Source organism: Ochotona princeps, chromosome 21, assembly GCF_030435755.1.
Source record: "Ochotona princeps isolate mOchPri1 chromosome 21, mOchPri1.hap1, whole genome shotgun sequence".
NCBI classification, from domain to species: Eukaryota; Metazoa; Chordata; class Mammalia; order Lagomorpha; family Ochotonidae; genus Ochotona; species Ochotona princeps.
This window is the reverse complement of record NC_080852.1, coordinates 7,976,325-7,990,884: the sequence shown is the minus strand read 5'-3', so window position 1 is coordinate 7,990,884 and position 14,560 is coordinate 7,976,325. Positions and strand designations below refer to the sequence as shown.

The 14,560-nt window shown below is 50.1% G+C and overlaps 1 protein-coding gene across 1 annotated transcript in view; it reads right to left on the bottom strand.

Annotated features, from left to right (window-relative positions):
• The window catches only part of RYBP (RING1 and YY1 binding protein), a 64,971-nt gene extending 51,284 nt beyond the window's left edge, over positions 1-13,687 (bottom strand). Inside the window, exons 1-2 of the mRNA XM_058678432.1 lie at positions 13,451-13,687; positions 12,497-12,622 (exon numbers count right to left, since the gene is read on the bottom strand). Of these exons, the coding sequence (XP_058534415.1) occupies positions 12,497-12,622; positions 13,451-13,482 (158 nt within the window). The 5' untranslated portion in view covers positions 13,483-13,687. The remainder of the gene's footprint in view (positions 1-12,496; positions 12,623-13,450) is intronic.
• Positions 13,688-14,560: the final 873 nt, after the last annotated feature.

The window sequence follows — 14,560 nt, the reverse complement described above, 5'->3', positions numbered from 1 at the left end:
CAAACAAACAAACAAACAAACAAGAAAAAAACACCCTGGTTTTCATGTAACACGTATGGAAGCAATAGAAATCTTAAATATACTTAAAGCTGAAGCTCAATCTGTTTGTTAATGATGCAAGATAATGGCCACTTTTGAAATACAAGAGGCACCATAGTTTAGGTGTTACGCTCTTCCAATCTACGAACATTCCCGGGGCTAATGTTGTGGGACAGTAAGTTCAGCCACTGCCTCAGACGCTGGCATCCAGTAAGGGCAGTTTAGGTCCTAACTTCTACTTCCAATTCAGCTTCCTGCTAAGGCCCCTGCCATCTAAATGGGAGTCCCAGATGGAGTTCCTGGCTCCTAGCTTCAGCCTGGCTCAGCCCTGACTTGCAGCCATTTGTGAGGTGACCACCAGATAAGGGGCTGGCAGATAGCAGATCAATCTCTCTCACCCCACCCTTCAAATGAATAAATTATGCACAATTCTTGCAGTATGCACAAAGTAATAATTAAGGAGCCATCTCCAGGGTGGCCTATTATTGTGGCATAGCAGGCAAAGCCGCTCTTCCGGATACCAGCATCCCATGATGTCAGTTTGAGCCTCAGCTACTCTTCCTTTAGAAAGAGTTACAGGAGAGAGACAAAAATCTTCCATTCACTGTTTCACCACCTGGATGGTCGCAATGGCCAGAGCCAAGCTGATCCAACTCAAAGTCAGGATCCAGGTGCTTCCTCTGGGTCTCCCACATGGGTAAAGGGTCCCAAGCACTTGGGCTATACTCTGCTGCTTTCCCAGGCCACAGCAGAGCTGGATCAAAAACAGAGCAGCAATACGAACCAGTGCCCAAATGGGATGCCAAAGCTTGAAGATGTACATTAACCTGTTTAGCCATGATGCCGGCCCCAGCTGCCCCTTAATCCAGTTCCCTGCTAATAACCTGGGAAAACAACGAAAGACAGCCCAAGTGCTTGCATCCCATGTACCTGTGTGGGAAACCTAGAAGAAACCCCTGGCTTGGTCCTGGCCTAGTTCCAGTCACAGTGGCCATTTGGGAAATGAACCAGTGGGTGGAAGCTTTACTTCTATTAACTCTTTCAAATAATTAAATAAATCTTTAAAGAAAAGAATCACCTCCAATGTCAAATACAGATTAAAGACATCTTTAACACTGCTTGCTTACTCCTTTTTAAGTTTACTTGAAAACACCGACAATTTTTCTTTAACATCCAAATCTTCATTGTATTAAGAAACCTGGCTGGCTTCTGGTACGTAACTCTAAGGTCATCGAGGTGTGCTGTACAGAACCAGCAGCACTGCTATTACTTGGAAATTTCTCAGGATAGTAAAGGCTCTCAGCCCACACGCCGCCAGTACCACGCAGTCACCCTAGCAATGAGACCCAGCAATGTTTTTAAACAAGCCTTCTAGATGGCTGACACGCATTACACATGGAGAGCCATCATTCTAAACAAATACAGAATAAAAACTTTAAATCTAATTCAGTACCTCAGGGTTGGCGAAGTGGCATAGCAAGTTAATCCTCCCCTTACATTATCGGCAACCCAAACGGCTGCTAGTTCATGTCCTGGCTGCTCCAGTTCTGAGAGTTCACTGCTTTAGGCCTGGAAAAACAGGATGGCCCAAGTGCGTGGGTCCCTGACGCCACATGGAAGGCCTCGAAGATGATCCTGGCTCTTGGCTTCAGAATGGCTTAGTTTTGGCCATTCTTTACCATAAAATAAACATTATAAACTAATGTACAAGATTATGGGGTGCTATCATAAAAATGAAATACAGTTCCTGCCTTCAGAAACTTCAAATAGATCAAATTAATTTTCTTTCATTTGAAAGGCAGAGAGACAAAGAGCGACAGATCTTTCCATCGACTAGCCCACTTTCCAAATGTCCACAGCAGCTGCTGTGGGCAGGCTGAACTTGGGACCTAAGAAGCCTGTCTGGGTCTCGCACACGGAGGGCCAGTTTGCTAGCATTACAGCCATCATCTGCCGCTCTCAGGATGACCGCTTGCAGGAAGGTCGATTACAAGTGGCAGAGCCAGGCCTGGCACGATGGCTTTGGTGGCTAAAGTCCTCACCTTGAACATGCCGGGATCCCACATGGGCGCTGGTTCTAATCCCGGCAGCTCCACTTCCCATCCAGTGCCCAGCTTGGACTGGGAAAGCAGTCGAAGACAGCACAAAATCCTGGCACCCCGCACCCACATGGGAGACCCAGGAGAAGCCTCTGGCACCTGGTTTCAGATTGGCTCAGCACCAGCTGTTGCGGTCACTCTGAAGTGAACCAGCAGATGGAAGATCTGTCTCCTCACCTCCGTAAGTCTGATCTGCTTCCCAACAAGGAAAAATAAATAAGCCTTAAAGGGGGGTGAGGGGTTGAAGAGCAGCGGCGGAGGAGCCAGGACCTCAAACAGGCACTCTAGTACAGGACGCAAGTGCCTCAAGTGGCAACTTAACCACTGTGCAAATGTCTGCACTGCAGTTCAGAGTCAGACCAGAACACATACTGTGTAGTATCCCCATAACAACAATGGCATATTAAACTAAGACAGCATATTCCTAAAGATTTCTTTGTATTGGAAAGGCAAATTAAAGGGAAATTTTCGGAGAGGAGAGACACAAAGATCTTCCATCTGCTGGTTTACTCCCTAAGTGATTGCAATAGCCAGAGTTCAGCTGATGAAGAGCCCACAGCTTCTTCCGGGTTATTCCACGGCTTTGGGCCTTCCTTTATTACTTTCCCAGGCCACAAGCAGGGAGGTGGAAGGGAAGTGGAGCAGCTGGGATATGAACCAGTGCCCATATGGGATCCTGACACATGCAAGGATTTTAGCCACCAAGCCAGAGACTCTTTTTAAAAAGCATTTATTTATCTGAAAGGTAGAGACAGTTACCACCCCTGGGGCAGAGAGGAGGGAAATCTTCTATCCATGGATTCACTCTTCAGATAGCCACAAAAGCCAGGGCTGAGCCAGGCCAAAGCCAGGAACCAGGAGCTTCTTCCATGTTTCCTACATTGGGTGGGCAGGGGCTTCTGCTATGTTCCCAGGCGCAATTATCAGGCAGGTGAATCAGAAGCGGAACACTCAAGTCTCGAATTGGTACCCCATCTGTGATGATGGTATCACAGGCAGCCATTGACTCGGCTATGCCAAAACACAGCCCCCTCCAATCTCCTCTTTCAAGTAACATATTCTGAAGGCAAGATAGATTTGACCAATCACAGTAGTCCAACTTATGAGAAACCAAGAACAAGCCAGGGATGGGGCAAGCACCAAGAGTTTGATTCTTGCATTTCTTCCTTTGATTTTGAGTTCAAATGGTATCATTATAGGCTCCATAGACCAGAAAACTTTTTTTAAAGCTTAAAATAGCTCAGCTGTATTCCTACTCTCACAACCGTTACTATTTTCATATTATTCTGATAGTAAATATTTACTACTGTAAAAAAGAGAGAAAGAGAGAGAGAGAGAGAGAGAACAAAGTTGAAGAGCACAGCTAGTCAACCTCCCAACACACACAGGCAATCTGCCCCGCTCTAAGAAAGCCCACACCGGGCCTAACCCTTCCAACTCACCGCCACGCGGAGTAAGATTCAATCCACCACTCTATTTTTTCCCTCCCGAAGTTTCAGCTCAAATTATATTGCTATTGCTCCAAAGTTGTAGAGAAATATTTTGAGAGTTTTAAATAAAGATGCCTTTTTTTTACATATCCCTTCCACTAAGTTTCTTTTCGTAACCACAGGATAATTTTAACAGATGCTTCTTATATTGGCAGAGGGAGGAGAGGAGAAAGTAACAGCTAATCTACTTAAATAGAAAATGTTCATCTATTTGCCTTGTCGATTACAACTACTCATCCTTTCGTTTTCACTTATTAATTTGCAAGATGGAAGGGAAAGCAGAGAGAGAGAGTAAATGATCCTCCATCCACTAGTTCACACCCTAAATGACCACAATAGCCAGGTCTGGAGCAGGCTGAAAACAAGCCTTGTAAAAACTGCACAGTGGAGGAATAGTAGGGTACATGACAAACACAAGGTGTAACTACCAAGTTATGGTATACTGACACAGAAGAACAACAGCCAGCTCCAGCGTGGCCAACCACGCTCGCAATGTGCCATACAGTTCCAACCCACTTCCTCCGTCTCCTTACTTTTGACTCCCCCAAACTGGTGTGTACCACTGAGTCCCTGTTTTATTTCCAGACTGAGATGTCTGGCTACTGAATCACCAAATGGACAGCCAAACAGGAATAGAGAACTATCATGGTTAACATCACTTGGGCAAGAAGGTCAAAACTGAGGCTCAAACCACTCTAGAAAGTACTTTACATCCATTGCCTACAGACTGCAAAACTGTTCCTGAGTTCCACATAGTACTTACTTAGAATACAAAACCAGGAGAATGCTTTGTGGTGTACCCGTTAAACCCACCGTTTGCCACGCTGGCAAGCCTTACAGGTATCAGTGCCCCACCGCTCCACTTCCAATCCAGCTCCTTACTAATAGCAGGTATTATAATAGACGGCCCACATACTTGTGCCCCTGCTACTCACATGTTGGATCCAGGTGTAACTCCCGGCTTCCACACCCCAGCGCTGACCATTGAATGCTATCCGGGGACTGAAGTAGCAGATGGAAGATCTGTTTTTCTGTCCCTGAAACTCTTTCAAATGAATAAAAGTCACAGAGATCTTCCATCCCCAGCTCAGTCTCAAAACGTCAGCAACAAGAGGGGCTGGGCCAGGCTGATGCAACAAGCTAGAAGCTTCTTCCGGGTCTCCCCCCTGGGGTAGAGGGGCCCAAGCACTTGGGTCATCCTCCAGTGCTTTCCCAGGTACATGACTAGCAGGGACCTGGACAGCAAGTACAGTACCTGGAATCGAACCAGCACCTATATGGGATGCTGGCAATGTAGGCCATGACTTAACCCGCAAATCCACAACACAGCCCTCATAAACAAATATTTAAAGAGAAAAAAAATCCTATTTTGAAAAGAGTGCTTCAGACAACTTTCCCCGATTCAGTTAACACTGAACACAGAAGGCAAAAAACACAGAACATGAAAGCACATTTATTGCAACTTTTAAACAGAACCACTTCTCCCAGTCTGTATTTATTCTATACACACTGAATGAACCCCTACCAAGTGCCAAGCAGTGTGACAGACCCAAGAAAATACAGCTATGAAGATAAGGGCCCTGCCCTCCGAAGCAGTAACCACATAACAGAAGCAAGATGGAAATCAAACAAAAGTAGAGTTTATAGTGCTGGCATGGTGGCACAGTAAGACCAATCCTTCACCTACAAGTGCCGGCATCCCATATGGTGGTGTGTGCCTTGGCTGCTCCACTTCCCACCCAGTTGCGGCCTGAGAAAGCAGCAGAGGAACACCCAAGGCCGCCAGCTTTGCATCCATGTGGGAAGCCAGGGAGAAGCTCGGCTCCAGCCATGGTGGCCACTTGGGGAGTGAATCAGCAGAGATCTCTGTCTCTCCTCTCTGTAAAAACCTGACTTTCAATATAAATACATAAAGCTTTGCATGACCAGAAGACAATGAAGGGTCTGCAAGCACACAAAAACCAAGGAAAAGCATTTCAGAACAGAAAAGAAAAAGGGGGCCGGGGAAGGTTATGTGATGGCATAGAAGTCCAACACTGTGTCACACACTAACATAGAACACACACGCAGGATACGGTGGTTACAGGCTGCTTGCAAAAGCCTACAGCAAAGATAAGACACAAAAAAGGTTAGGATCACAAGCCTCCTTTCCAATGCCCTTGGTTTTACCCTAAAGGCATGAGTAAGAAACAGAAGACAAAGAAGTACGAACAGCAAGCATCTGCTGGGCATTCCAGAAGCACTCAGCCAGATGCACTGCTGTTCAACCTGCAGGAGTCAGCCTGTGTTTAGGTTTTCCACCTGGAGACAGAGAAACCTAGGAAGCAGCTGGGCTGGTACGTTCCACATGCGCATGCACGGAAGCGGGGACAGGTGGTTAGGAAGCCATCAATCATCTGCGTGACAAGTGAAGAGATGTGGATAGCATCATCTGAACAGAGTGAAGTTGAAAAAGAGGTCAAAAAAGGAACGAAGAACTACCATCCCGTAATCAGTCTGGAACAAACACATCCTATATACAAGAATCACAAAAGCCTAAGTTAAACCGGCTAATCCTCCACCCGCAAGCACCAGCACCTCATGTGGGTTCCGGTTCGTGTCCCCACTGCCCCACTTCCCATCCAGCTCCCTGCTCATGGCTGGGAGAGCAGCAGAGGATGGTACAGGGCCTTGGGACCCTGCATCTATGTGGGAGACTTAAAAGAAGCTTGTAGCTTCGAATCAGCTCAGTTCTGGCTGTTGCAATCCTTCAGGGAGTGAACCAGCGAATGAAAGACCTCTGTCTCTAGCTGGCTCCTCTCTGTAAATGTGTCTTTCCAAAAAAACACACCTTAAAAAACCAAACAAAAACCAAACAAGCCCAAGTGAGGTCTTCCATGGGGAAGGTCCAGCCTGTCTCTAAACTCTCACCGTCTCACTGGCGCCATCCTTTCCATGACAGTCACACCCCTGTGAATGTGTTTTATTATACTGGTTAGGTTTACAACTAAAACTATAACAAGTAAGTTCCTTGAAAGCAAGAATTTTCCATGTGTTTAACCAATGTCTTGAAAACACAAGTGACTGATGAACAATCCTACTGGTGAGTGGCAAAAACTGACTACCAGTACGACTTCCACCAAGTTTCACTGCATTCACAGAGGAAGGAGTCCCCTGCTGAGCGCAGGGCCAAGGGAGATGTCCAGCCTGGGGGAAGGAGCCACATGCAAAGCACAAATCGCACAAGGCTGACTCTTGCAAACACAACCAAAGAAGCCAGACCCTGAAATGCACAAACCACGCGACTCCACTCACAAAATGCAACAGCAGGGCCCGGTGCAACAGCTCAGCGGCTACACCCTCGCGTTGCACATGCCGGGATCCCACACCGACCCAGAAGCAGCTCCTGGCTCCTGGCCTTGGACTGGCTCAGCTCCAGCCACTGCGGTCACTTGGGGAGTGAACCGACAGACAGAAGATCTTTCTCTGTCTCTCCTCTCTGTAAATCTGCCTTTCCAATAAAAATAAATCTTAAAAAAATTTCAGGAACAAACTAATCTCAAACATTCGAGCAGGGAAGATACACAGGGGCTTTGGTAAGTTCTCTTTAAGAACCCATGTGCCCGTTATGAAAATGTGTTTACTTTGTTTAAGTTCATCAAACCTTTAAACTTAGGTGTGCTTGGTTCAGAAAGCTTAAACAAACAGTTAAGTGTGAGTACTACTTAAGGAGCATATAAAGAGGCCACAAAGGGGGGGAAAGCACAGGTGATGGGGCAAAGGAAGAAGCGCCAGCCCAAGTAACTGCAGAAGTTGTGGAGGAGACACGCTGCCGCTCACACTAACAAACTCCATCAGCTCTGGCGATTGTTCTGGTGAATTACAGCTACCTGACAAAGCTCTCCTAAGTTCTGTAGTTTCTTCAGCACATGGAGTACACAGCACTTCACTTTTTTCCCTACACAGTTGGGGGAAGGAAAAGTGTAGGGGGTTGGGAATGTATACATTTGTACATATAAATCCCGATGACTCAGAATATGCTAGTACTTTACCTTGCTTGGGTTTAGTCTATGACATGCCAACTGTGAGGAGCTCAGAAGCTGTACTCTAAGTGCCCAACCCAACTGAGCCTTATATATGACCCAGGGAGACCTTCGGAAAGAACTATCCTCTGGTTGCAAAAGCAAGCAGACACACACCTCGGTACTACCAACCCGTCACTCCGCCCAGCTCCAACACTCTGTATGCCTCATCCTGCTCTTGTCTCTTCAGAGCACTTGGCACCAGATGAAAGCACTATTTTTCTATTTGCTTGGTTTCTCTTGTCTCTCCATTGTATGCTAAGCTGCATGAGCAGGGACCCATCTTCACACTCCTATACACCAACAGCCTAGATGACAGTGTGCTCAATAAAAACTTGTCAAATGACCACAACTACCCAGGTAATTTACTTTAAGGTCACCCAGTATACAGAAGATCAAGTCAGTACCAATAAATCAGTAAGTCCAATGCAATAGCAAATATGAAACAAATGATTACTCTCCTTCTGTGTAAGAGTGACTGTTAAAACAGCATCAGTTTTTGTATACTAGCTTTGAGGTTGGCAGGTTTGATAAGGTTTGGTAAGCCGGAAGACAGAAGCAATTTTTCAATGCATTTTATAGAAAATGTTTATGAAAGAGCAACACTACAATGAAACCAGTGGGACCCAGGGAGCAGCAGTGCTGTTGAGGAACACCAGGAAGAACGAGCGAACAGGCCTGGCTCAACCCCAGGGCGGCTCCCTCGGCTTCTTTCCACAAGCTTTGCATTTGAAAAGTATCCCAAGACTAGGGTCTCCGTAGCTTCCGCAAAGATCATAACCATGTTGTGTTTTTCCATAAAACACCCAAAGTGATTCAAAAGTATTCAAGGGATTTTGAATTTGAGGAAGGAGAAAAAAAAAATTGAAATGTAAACACAAAGTCTTCTGGGAGTTTTTGAAAACTGCTGCTTCTTCAACCCTTCCAATTCAATGTTCTGAGTATCAACTTTTTAAAAGCCAGGTATGTGACTGACATTGTAGCACAGCAAGTAAAGCCACGGCTCGCATCACATATAGGTGCTGATTCCGTCAGCCCTGGACATGACAGCCACCTGGGGATGAACTAGCACATGGGAGATACACGAGACATCACCCTCTTTCTAACTCAAGACTTTCAAATACATCAATCAATCTCTCTCTCTCTCTCTCTCTCTCACTCTCTCTCTCTCTCTCTCTCTCACACACACACACACACACACACACAGCTAGTTCTTGCCACACAATGTTATTGTACACCGAAGTAATTTCCTCTGAAAAAGTTCTAAAAACAGTTAAGTAGTTAAGTTTCTAGCGGAACAGTGTTCAAACGATGAAAGTTTTTAAAGCGTATGTGAGCAGTAGCTGAAGGTAACAGCAGCGCTACCATCAAAGAAACTAATTAACAAGAACACACACCAACGTCTTGGTGACTTTTACTTCACCAAAGAAAACACTGTAAACACAAAACCACAGCGTGTATTATATTTAGTACATCACTGAGTCCAGAAGTTACTCTGCCCAACTCTAGTAACTTCACTGAGCAGAGCAGCAGGTGGCAGGTGCATCAGCACAGCTGCTTCTCCTCCTCCTCAAAGGAGTCCTCTGTCGGGGCTCAGAAAGCGGGATGTGAACTGCTGCTTCAGCCAACACACTGAAGAAAGGCAGTGTTTCTGGGCCACCCACCTGCCACCTTACACACACACTCCAACCTCGACTCACTGCTCCCACCTGGGAAAACTTAGAGTAATACATCAGCATGACGGGGAAGCCACATCTGCCCAGAACTCCTCCAGCAAGGGTCAGAAAACTAGAGAGTTGGAAAAGTGTATCAATGAGCCGGAGATTCAAAATCGAGCTGATAATAAGATTCAAACTACAGATCTCTACTGCCCACCTAGCCTAGAAGTGCCCTATTTATTCATATGCACTTCTTCCTTTTAACATAAGACTAGTCTGCTGTAAGTCATTAAAAAAAAAACCTATCACCAACAACCATCCTCACAATTCCACCTGCAGAGTTAACACATCTGCTACGGGGCAGGTGTTCGGCCCAAGGGTTAAGCCACCGAGTTGGGAGTTGTGCCCGTGCCGAATCACGAGCACCCTAGGAGGCAGCAGAGGATGCTCCAGGATTTGAGTCCCTGCCACCCACGTGAGACCCAGATGGAGGTTCCAGTTCTTGGCTTTGGGCCAGCCCCACCCGAGTCACTGTGGGCATCTGGGAAGTGAACTAGGAAACGGGAGCCAGTGCCTGCATGCTTTCTCTCTAAACAAATTCTACGATTCATTATATATCTGATGAACATGGCAACAGTAGTAAAAAAACAGGCAAGAGATTTTGTGGAAGCTGTCCTACACCAGAAGAATCAAGGAGGGTGAGGGCCTCCTAATGGGCCACGCTAAACCGCTCCAGACAACCACAGTACCTATTTGCAGCTCTGGCAGCATGTTTCGAACGTCAATCATGACCATCTGGGTACGCGTCCTACCAGCCTTGTGACATGCCCCCATGCCCCGTGTCCTTAGCAGTATTCTTCACATCCTCAGAAATGCTGTTTGAATAGCAGTATTTTCCTCATCAAACTTGAGGTCCTACCCCTTCTGTCCTCAATGGGCAGTTAAGAGTTTGGTATTCTACTGGAATACCACTAATTCAAAGCAGGCTTCCTTGGTTGTCTGGTAGATGACGATGACAGAAATGACCAAAATGGCCACAAGTTCCTAAACAGCCACCAGCTAACCCAACTAGCTAAGGATATTAAAAATACAAGCCACCAGCCCAAAGCAATAAAACCCAATTTCTGTGCCACTCCACAAGTTATTCTAAAGTCACAAACTCTTGTCTATTTCTCAGTATCCCAAACCTAACATCAAGTTTTCTACTGACAGCAATATCAAGTATGACTACAAGACAGAAAATGTCAAGTTCATATCAGGACTTTGAAGAGAAAAAGTAATACTAGCAGCAACCGATACGCAATGGATGTGCTCTAGGAGGTGCAGTCTAAGACCACTCCTCAGACCTGGAAACCTTGTTCAAAAAGACATCAAAAGTTTCACTTCAGCCCTTAAAGACAGTAAGGTCTGGCTAGCCATCCTGTTTTTGAACCGTCCGGAGGTATTTCCACTAAAAATGTAATGATTTATTTACAGTCATCATCTGTGGCTCTCAAAGAACTGAAAACACACATATTGTCTTAAGTCAAAGCCTTCCCCAGGTTTCCAGAAAGGTGATGAGTCAGGGTTATTTTTTTAAAATACATGCAGAAACTGAAATGCGTTTCATCACAAAATAATTATTCCCAGCATTAAACCAGATATAAACTCTTGGAATTTAAACTTTCTCTTCACCAGTCAGGTTCTCAAGTTCTTACGAGTTTCCTAGTCATTTACTTGAACACCATCTACAGTAACACTCAAAGCAAAACCACAATAAAGAGGTTTGGCCTCTGAGGGATTCTACATGTAAAAAAAACATTACTCATAGATACTCCACAATCACTATTGCTTTAAATAACAAACACATCTCTAAAACTTTCACGCCACTCGACGGAATTCCCAATCTTGAAGAGAGCAAAACAAAACCTATGAAGACCACAGACACCAAACATTTGACAGGCGTTTACTTTAAAAGCTACTTGTGGGGGAAATATGTGTAGTTCTTGGGTGTTTTTAATCAGAGGTCCCATTATTGAGAATTAGTGGAATTCACAGAACTCTTCTACCAGTAATTAGGCCAATTAATCCCAGAGTTCCACTCCTGCAGGTTGCCCAAGATCCTATTTAAACACCAGATACAAATGAAGCAATGAAACCTTAACAGGACACATTCACTTAGTCACAAGAACCGGCTTCAGCTGGAGCCACCGGGCACAGCTTTACTGGAATGCCACCCACTCCATGACCCGATGGTGGCAGGAGACTCTGGCCAGCAGGCTCAACTCCTGAAGAACCCGGGCTGCCCAAGCACTGGACTCTCACTCACACGCAAGCACACCCACATGCGCTGTCAGTCCACTAAGTGAGAACCACAGCACTTCAACTTCAAACACCACCACCACCAAAAACGAAACCCAGATACAAGTTAAAAAGATGACCAGCCAGTGTTGACATCCTCTCCAAACCTATCTGAATGTTCAATCTCAAGCTGCTGAACTCGTTCTGATAACACATGCAGCCTACCACCTTCACTGAAATGAATTTTTCCAACATTCTTTTACACAAACTCCGACAGGCACCACTCTTCGCCACTCTGCAAATCGCCAGCCCGTCCACTCCGCTCAAGCTCACCCCAAACAAAAAGCCCCCAAAGCAACAATACCGGGACAGCTCAGCGACCCCCCCTCCCCCCAAAATGCACATTCCTTATCAAACCCCCACAATTATTTTCAAATGCAAGAACCCCGAAAGGCAACAATCAGCCTCCCTCTAACTACCACCCCTACATTTCTCGGGGAGAAAAATAACTCAAGACAAGCAAATTAAAACCATCCTGCACATGGCAAAGAGGTCCGTGTGCTACGATCCACGGCGAGCGCCGCTTCTTCGCTTTCCGAGCCAACACTGACTAGCCAACCGACACAAGTGTCAAACAGACTGGCTGTGCACAGCAAGTCAGACGAAAAGCTAAGGGGGAAAAAACCCCTCCCCTCCATAAATCATTCAGGGAACACGAGGCCGTGCACACACCCCCACCACCACCACACACACCAGCAGCCACCCCCAAATGCAGCCAACCAAGACCGCGAGCAACAAGTTGGCAAGAGGGCACAAAGTGACGGCTCGGGACAAGCCCCTCCACCGAGGCGGACCCGGCCCCTGGGTACCTGGTGGAGGTGCCTTTCCTCACGTCGCAGATGCTGCATTTGAAGGCTTCCGCGCTGTTTCGGAAGGTGCAGACGCTACAATCCCAAAAGCCTTCGTCCGCGGCAGGTTTCGCTTGCCTTTTGGGCCTTCGGAGGAGTCGGGAACCGGGGCAGGGGAGGTGGGGGGGAAGGGACCGAGAGAACAGGAGCAAAGAGGGAGACGAGAGAGAGAAAACAACACAGAAGGCGCTGTGAGCCGCCGGCATGTCGCAGGAATCCGCCGCTGCAAACTTGGCCCGGGCGACCACCCACCCAGGCGGGGATCCAGGCGGGGTCCCGGGCGCCCCCGCCGGCCGCGGAGACCCCTCGGCGGGCAGGGCCGGGCTGGATCGGCAGGCTCGCCCAGGCGGCGGCCGCGGGGCCGGTGGTGCCGGCGGTGCCGGCGGCGGCGGCGCCCGGGGGAGAGAGGGAGGAGAGGGCCGCGGCGGGCGCAGGAAGCGGGGCGGACTTGTGGACCCGAGCGAGCGGGCGTGGGGCTGGGGCCGTGGGGGGAGGCCCCGCGGGCCGGATCTGGAGGGGGGCGCGCAGGGGCAGAGCCCCCGAGGCCGGCGGCGGGGACTGGGCCGGCTGCTTCCCGCTCCCCTCCCCTGCCCGCGCCCTCCCTCCCTCCCCACCTGGTTAAATCTCCCTTTGTCTGGGAGGAGCGGCAGCAGCGGCGGCGGCAGCGGCGGCGGCGGCGGCGGCTGAGGAGGAGCCGCCATGGCTGCGGCGCGCACGGCCGCCGGCCCCGGGCGGGAGCGACACCGCCTCCCGCCGCCCGCCGCTCGCCGCCGCCTCCCCGCCCCCGGATCTCCATCTTAGCAGCGCCTCCCCCCCCCGCCTCCCCACCCGGTGGCTCCGCCGAGGGCCTAGTCGTCGCCGGCCCCCGCCCGCCCGCCCGCTCCTTCTTCCGCCCCTCCGGCCGCGAGCAGGTACCTGGTCGGGCTCTTCTTGTCGCCCATGGTCATGGATGGACTGGACCCCCGCCCCCCCCACAGACGAGAAGCCGCGTCGCTCGGAGGAGAAACGCCGTCCGGGGAGTCGTCGCGGAACGGCCCCCGCGGCTCCCCCGCGCCCGCCCGCCCGCCCGCCTCAAGCCGCTGAGGCTCAAGCTCCTCCGGCCGCCGCCGCCGTTGCCGCCGCCGCCGCCGCGCCGCCGCCAGTCTCCGGACGAGACTAGTCCCCGCCAGCGCCGCCTCCGCCGAGTGACTGACGAGGGGCGGGGCCGGGCGCCGCGCGTCACGCGGCCCGCGGCCAATGGCAGGGCGGCAGTCGGGGCGGCGAGGGCGGGGGCGGGGCGCGGGGGAGGGCGGGGCGTGCCGGGCGTGGGCGGGGCCGGCGGTGTGCGTGCCCGGGAGTGCGCGCGTGTGTGTGTGTGTGCGCGCGCGCGCGTGCCTGCCGCTGGCCTCGTGCGAGCCCGCCGGGGTGTGTGTGTGTGTGTGTGTGTGTGTGTGTGCGTGTGCGCACGTGGCCGCGCCCGGACGCCGCCAACGGTGTGAGGCTGCCGCGCGGCCGCTCCGGGGAGGGGGGGGAAAGTAGTTCCAGTCAGGTTTTTGGGTTTTTTGGGGTTTTTTTTGCGCTCACCGGTGGTGTGGGGTGCGGAGGGAGGTGGGTCGCCTCGCAGCGACCCCCCACCCCGGGAGACCGCACGGGGCTTCCCTGGGCCCCCCGGCGCCCTGCCGCTCCTCCGCCACGCGAGCTCTGAGGAGCAGCTGTCTTTCCTGAAGTGCACCCCGCCGGAGCAGAGACGCTACTGGCCCGCCGCCCTCTCCGGGGTCCCCGTGGCGGGAGGGCGCTTTGCAGACCACCGGGGATGGTGGAACTCGATGCCCCCCCCAGGCCAGGCCGCGACCTCCCGAGCTCCTCCTCGGACCCCCTGGAGCCTAACTAGGGCGTCTCCCCCGGGGGAAGTTGCTCTTTCGGATCCCCGACGACCACATACCAGCAGTCTAACCTTGTCCGTCTCCAATAGGAGGCTCATAAACCCTCCGCCCACGGTGGCGTGGACATTCAGACTGGGTGCAGGGAAAGCATGCCGAAGGAGTA